Here is a 6,446-nt window from a genome sequence, read left to right on the forward strand (position 1 = left end):
GTGTAAGCACTAGAAATTGTGAAACATGCACAGTTTGTTCAATAGCTAGATCCAGATTTCCACATATGAAAAAAACAAAGAAATTAGTAAGTTCGAATAGGATGTGTAACGTTTGCTTATGTGCGATTAAGAGAGGAATTCGACATCAATGTAATGAAATGAACGTGTATACAAATCTTTCTGCTAAGTTATTTAATGCTTCAAAAAAAGTTCAGAAAAAAGTCACTTCAAATGTTTTAAGATCGATTATTAAAAAAAAGAAACTTAAGCATGGAATCCAGACACATCTAAATACTGGTATTTTGTTTATTAGATTTATTAGTGTTTTCGAATTGATTAAATCATCTAAGGTATTTTATTATTCAGGTGGGTTGCCATTACCTATAACTATTGGTGTTCCTCAATTTGTTATTAGGAAAGTCAAATTTGAAGAAACTGAAAAAATGATTATTCGACTTGGACTTAGTCAATTCAAATCACGCATCCTTCTGAAATCCTTAAGGAAAAGTGGAATTCAATTTGAGGCGAATCTTGAAAAAAAACTTTGCAAAAAAAGTAAACTCCTATCTGAATTTTATGATGTGAAGACAATTTTTGCAGAAGAAAAAAAAAAAAGTTGTCAACCGATGTGTCAAGAGACCTTGTTTATGTTTGTCAATTAACCGAGCTGCTTAACTTTGTAATGACTTCCAGAAAGCAAAACCCTTTCCAAACATTAATACGAATTGGAATTGATTCAGGTAAAAACATTATTAGATGAAGAAATATTATACAACTTATATATAATATAGAACTTAATAATATATATTTTTTAAATTAAAATTAATATTTTGTAGGAGGTGGATCACTTAAGGTAATTGGTAACCTCTTTGATCCAGAAAAAGAACGATGCGAAGATCAAAATTCTCATGGAACATACTCTGGAATTAACCATTTCATAGTTCTTGCATATTGTGAAAACTTGCAGGAGACACACAAAAATTTAGCCATTTTATTGGATCTTCTAAAGCTAGAAGATTGTAAATATGTTCTTGCAGCTGATTTGAAAATAATTAATATTCTTCTTGGAATTTCAGTAAGTCATGATTTAAAATTAATTTATTATGTAACTTTTAATTAGTTAATTAGGATTTTTCAAAAAACATAAGAAAATTTAGTCTCATGGCGGTATGTATGCTTGTGCTTGGTGTGAAGGAGAATGTGAACTTTTTGGTGGGTTGACAAGAACATTTTTATCATTGGATCTATGGCATCAAAGGTACATGGAAGCTGGTTATCGAAGTTCTGAAATGAAAGATTATAAGGTGTAAATGTTAATTATTATTTAATTTAAAAATTTAAAACCTTTTTATTAAATAAAAGAATATTTTTTTCAAAACTGGTAATCAAATTAATAAACTTTGATAGAATGTGGTGAATGTATGCCTAATAAAGGAGAGAAACAATTCAAAACTAGTTCTTGAAGTAATTCGTTTGCCGGAGCTTCATATGTTAATGGGATTTGTAAATCGTATATAATTTTTTATTTGCCTGAATACAAAGACTGGGTCAACTCACTTGGATGTATTAGAAGAAGATACCATGGGGGAACATATGAAGGCAATACATGTAGGATTATTCTTAAAAACTGTGACCAGCTTTCACTAAGGCTACCAATTGAACTCTTACCACTTCTATGTCCAACGAGAAAATTTGAGAAATTAATTCAAGGAACCTTCGGAAGTTATCTTGACCCTTGTTATCTTCAACTAATAACTGACTTTGTTTGTTCCTACAAAGCCACACAAGAGTACTGTTCAGAGGTACAGTTAAATATAATGAACTTGCTTTAAATTGGCTTTGTATTAATATACTATTATTATTATCTATCTTATAGAATATTTTATTAGTTTCTAGGAAAGAAACTTACTTTGACCTGGAAAATACATATAATCTCAACTCACTTGCAACAATTTATTGAACTTACTGGTCATTCTCTTGGACCATACAATGAACAGGCATCTGAATTGGCTCATTCAAAAATGAAGCCAATAATCGAACGATTCAATGTTTCACAAACAAGCTCAAAGCACTCTCTTAGAAGCAGAAGAATTGCTGAATTGTTCAGCAGTACTAATATTTATTGATTAAAAAATTCAGATATTTTGATATATGTTTATAAATTTAAAACATTGGATACAAATATTTTTTTAAATGTTAGCTAACAGTATAAAAAAATCTTAGTTTTTTCTAACATTTGCATTTTGTAACATGAATAGTTAATCAGGTATATGAGTTAATATGGATAATAAGAATTGTCTTTTTAAAAGAATTTGACATTTTTTCTCTTTAAAAAAAAATTTCACTCCATTTCAAGGCCAATACAACTTTTTTAATGTTTGAGATAACTAACTTCGAGATAAATTTTAGATAACTAAAAATTAACATCTTAAGATGATCAAAATTTAATTGCCTGCAATACTGGATTAACTTTAACATCATTAGAAAGTGTTAATATTGACTTTTTATAAGGAAAACCTTAACTTTACAACTCTCACCCCCTCCCCTTTTATAAAATAATATACAAAAGTTTGAAATCGTTTTTTTCAAAAACGGCTACCTTTTGATTTTTAAGCTTCTATATTCAGTATCCTGAAGAGTCACTGATAAAAGTTCCATAAAAATATTTGGGGAACTCTGACCTAAAACTTAGAACCTATTTTTGTCATGTGTGTCTATAGGTTATTTGTTGATGCGTTTTTTTTTATATACAGTAGTTTTTTAATATGGTTTTATTTAATCTTATTCCTTATTTTATTGTTTATCTATGTACAACATAAACTTACAATAACTATTTTTCTTTGAAGTTTTTTTTATACTTTATGCTTCTTAATTATTTTTTTCAATTTTAAATTAAATACTTGTATTTCACAATAAAAATTTCGGTTTTATTTTAATCTTATGCAATAAAAACAAAAACATCTTTTCAACTAATTGGTAAAAAAATAACATTTAAACTGAAAGCTATCTGAATAAAAATTAAATTTGAAATACGAGCACTCAAAATCTAGCCCATTCATTAAACTCCTCATAAAAAATTAATAATAAAATAAAACAAGAGGGATTGTTTATTTAGCTTGTGAAAATAAAACTGAATGCACCAGTTCATTTGGATAAACTCCAAAAGCACAGATTTTCATTTGGATAAATTCCAAAAGACATCATTTTTGTTTGCATAAAAATGGATCACATAATTTTAATGGTTCTTGCTGCATCATAAGGTGCAAGATTTTATATGTCAAATCTTTCTTAAAAGTTTCATTTATAAGTTTATTGTTTTACTATCGACTATTTATTCATTACATCATTAAATTCATTACATCATTAAATTCATTACATCATAAAGTTGTCAAATAGTTCTTAAAAAAGATATTATTTTATAATTAAACAAATTAAATCGAAAGACACCAGATATAGTTTTATCCCAACATTGAAGTTCATACACGCACACGCACACACATATACACACACAAGCATGCACGCACACGCATACACAAGTGAGTTAGATTGTGATAGTTGTATTTCATACAAAAATACCTGTATCTTTTTATTTCATACAAAGATGATGATAAGATAGAAAGATATAATGATAAGATATAAATCATGAATAAAACTATAATATATCTTTTTTATCTTTTTCCAAAACAATAAATTCTGTTCATAAAAATATGTACTTTTGAGGATTGATTCCTAAAGTTACATAAGTTATAGCTAGTTTACATATAACAAAGTTGACATACTGCTTTCATGGTAGTTTTGTTGATTTATTTTTTCATTTTAAGTAAAATTACTTATGCTTAACCTATAATTTATGCTTAACCTATAAGAAAATGCTAGTAATCATACTAAGTATAATAAATGTTTAAATTTTAAGTTAAAAATTTAAAAGACGATTTCAAGTCACTCAAAATATTGTTTTCATACTAGAAAAATATTGAACAGCTCTTAAGTTTAAAGTTTTTAAACAATAAGCTTTCAAAATTACTTTCTTTAGAAAATCTCCTCTTTGTTTTAATAATATTTTGTTAATAAAATTTTTCTGTTTTTCTTATACGCTTTCAATGTTTATACAGTTTCAATGTTTTATCACTATAATTTATTTTTGTTTTAAAATATTAACATATAGTTGACCATTTTTTTCACGAATCTGTATCATGGTTTGTTTTTGTTTTGTTTTTTTAATAATATAATGGTGGAATAATCCTAATTATTAAATGGCACAGTGTTATAAATCGTTGTCTTCATGATAAGAAACTATTTTTAGTTAGGTAATATATTTTTGCAATAGAATTCAATTAACTGTCAAATATAATATCATTTCTTCAAGAAATAATGTCCAAGGGACCAATACACGGGTATGAAATAATTATTAGTTTTATATGCCTAAAAAATTATCAAAAAACTATCAAAGGTATTTTTAAAAACTAAATAGGTAGAAAACAATTTACCATTTTGTTTGTTTTAATTTTTTGATCAACCAATACTATCAAAAGTTGGCTAATTATCAAACAATCAAACAATTATCAAACAAATTTATTATTATCAAACAGCCGAAATTAAAATGCGTTCTCTTGGTATAGAATTGGCTGGCCATTAAATTTGATAGAATTGCAAAGAAAATTCTAAGAAAATGTTAAAATATATTTTAATAAATGAAAGGTGAATATAATTGTTAAACAATTATTATAAACATTAAAAAGAGTTCAATTTTTAAAAGAATTTATATTACATTGCATAATATTGCATATTACCCTACGGGTATTTGTTTTTAAAAGTTACGTTCTAAATGTTTTTTAAACGTTTTTCAAACGTCTTTAAAACGTTCTTTACTTAAGAATGCTAAGAAGACGTTTAAAAGACATTTAAAATACATTTAGAACGTAACTTTTAAAAACAAATGCCCACTGGGCAAGCGCAGATCCAGACTATGTCGTAAGGGAGGGGAGGGGGCAATTTAATTTTTTTTTGATTTGGGGGATGCATACAATCTAGGAAATAAGGGAAGGGGTGGTTGGGATTTTTAGATTTTATAATTTGTAAGCAATCACACAATTTTGATTTTTATTAAAATTGTAATTTTATTTAGACAGCCTAACTATATTATTTCCGTTTTTAAACAACTTTTTGTGTTTAAATATAAACTTACAAAAATTAAAAATTTCAAAACTTTCTAAGAAAGAGGGGGGGGGGGGGCATTTGCCCCCATCACCCTTCCCCTCCCCCCACCCCCTATGGATCCGCCCTTGCTGCTGGGTACAATTAGTTTAAATTACTTTTTTGTTCCTTTTTCACAACTCCGTAAAAATTTGCACATGGTTTTTGTTCGGAATTTAAATCTCCCAAAACAAAAAAGAATAACACGTGCCAAGAATAGGACTTTAATTCCGTAAATTTAACTATAACTATTTACCAAAACACCAATTAGAATATTAATGGTTTCACCGTTACGGAAACGTAGTATAATCTTATATTATTTCTCAAAACGAAAGTAAAAGCAGTAAAAATGCAACATTTAAATTTTACTTTAAAATCTCATAAAACAGATTGAAATAGATTGATTGAAACCGGAAAGGCAAGATAATTTACCCTCCAGGTTCTTTGGTAGAAATGACTCCAAAAGGCAGTATTTAGATAGCAAAAACAGTTCAGGTTTTTCATCTCTTCTGACGCCTTATGCAAACTCATATTTATGCAAATTTGTGAACAAAAAGAACTGAATTTAAAAAAAATAAGATTAATTTTAACACATATAATTTTGTGAATCTGAAGCAAACAAATTTGAATTTGAATTTATTTTTTATAGGAATTAGCAAATACAAAATCATTGATGAAGAAAAGTAATGCCATGGTTCGCTTTCCTAACGGATTTGCTGCAAACCAAGTAGCAGATGGTTTAAGCAATTGAGCCTTTGAAGAAGTTAAATCTAGACGCATCTAACCCTTTTTGTGATAAACTGTTCCAATAAGTGACCACACAATTTGTGAAGAAAATTTCACGTACTGCGCAGTTATTTACATTTTGTCTCTCTATTTGCTTATCGTGTCTATGTAGTCCGTATTTTGATTGCGATGGATGTTTCTAATGCATAAGAAAGTCTATTTTTCTTATATCGTTCGATATTTTGTATCAAACAATATAAAAAATGTTCCATTTTACCCCATATCCCATATAGGGTGAGATGGGACATGGCAATATCTCAGCCAAAAATATAATAAGACAAAGTGATAAATTTACAATAACTACTTCATGTTATTGTGTTTTTTCAATTTCAGAAGCATTTTTTTTTTAAATTATTTAAGAATATGTAAAAACCTAACAAGTTTCCTGGATTTTGAAGACATCATTCATGTTAAATATTTATGTTTTGTTAGCATATATTTTTATGTTTACAGTTTTTAATTAATTA

At 27.3% G+C, this 6,446-nt stretch overlaps 1 protein-coding gene and 1 long non-coding RNA gene across 2 annotated transcripts; both read left to right on the plus strand.

The window, feature by feature from the left end:
- Window positions 1-371: 371 nt before the first annotated feature.
- On the plus strand, window positions 372-1,310 carry LOC136080295 (uncharacterized). Its single transcript, XM_065796914.1, has 3 exons — window positions 372-740; window positions 837-1,075; window positions 1,158-1,310. Exons 1-3 carry the CDS (start codon window positions 683-685, stop codon window positions 1,308-1,310), a joined length of 450 nt encoding a protein of 149 aa, XP_065652986.1. The 5' UTR covers window positions 372-682.
- Window positions 1,311-3,436: 2,126 nt separating this feature from the next.
- On the plus strand, window positions 3,437-6,446 carry LOC136080022 (uncharacterized). Its single transcript, XR_010638384.1, has 2 exons — window positions 3,437-3,536; window positions 5,843-6,446. It is a non-coding gene; the product is annotated as an uncharacterized LOC136080022 (long non-coding RNA).

Source organism: Hydra vulgaris, chromosome 05, assembly GCF_038396675.1.
Source record: "Hydra vulgaris chromosome 05, alternate assembly HydraT2T_AEP".
Taxonomy (NCBI): domain Eukaryota; kingdom Metazoa; phylum Cnidaria; class Hydrozoa; order Anthoathecata; family Hydridae; genus Hydra; species Hydra vulgaris.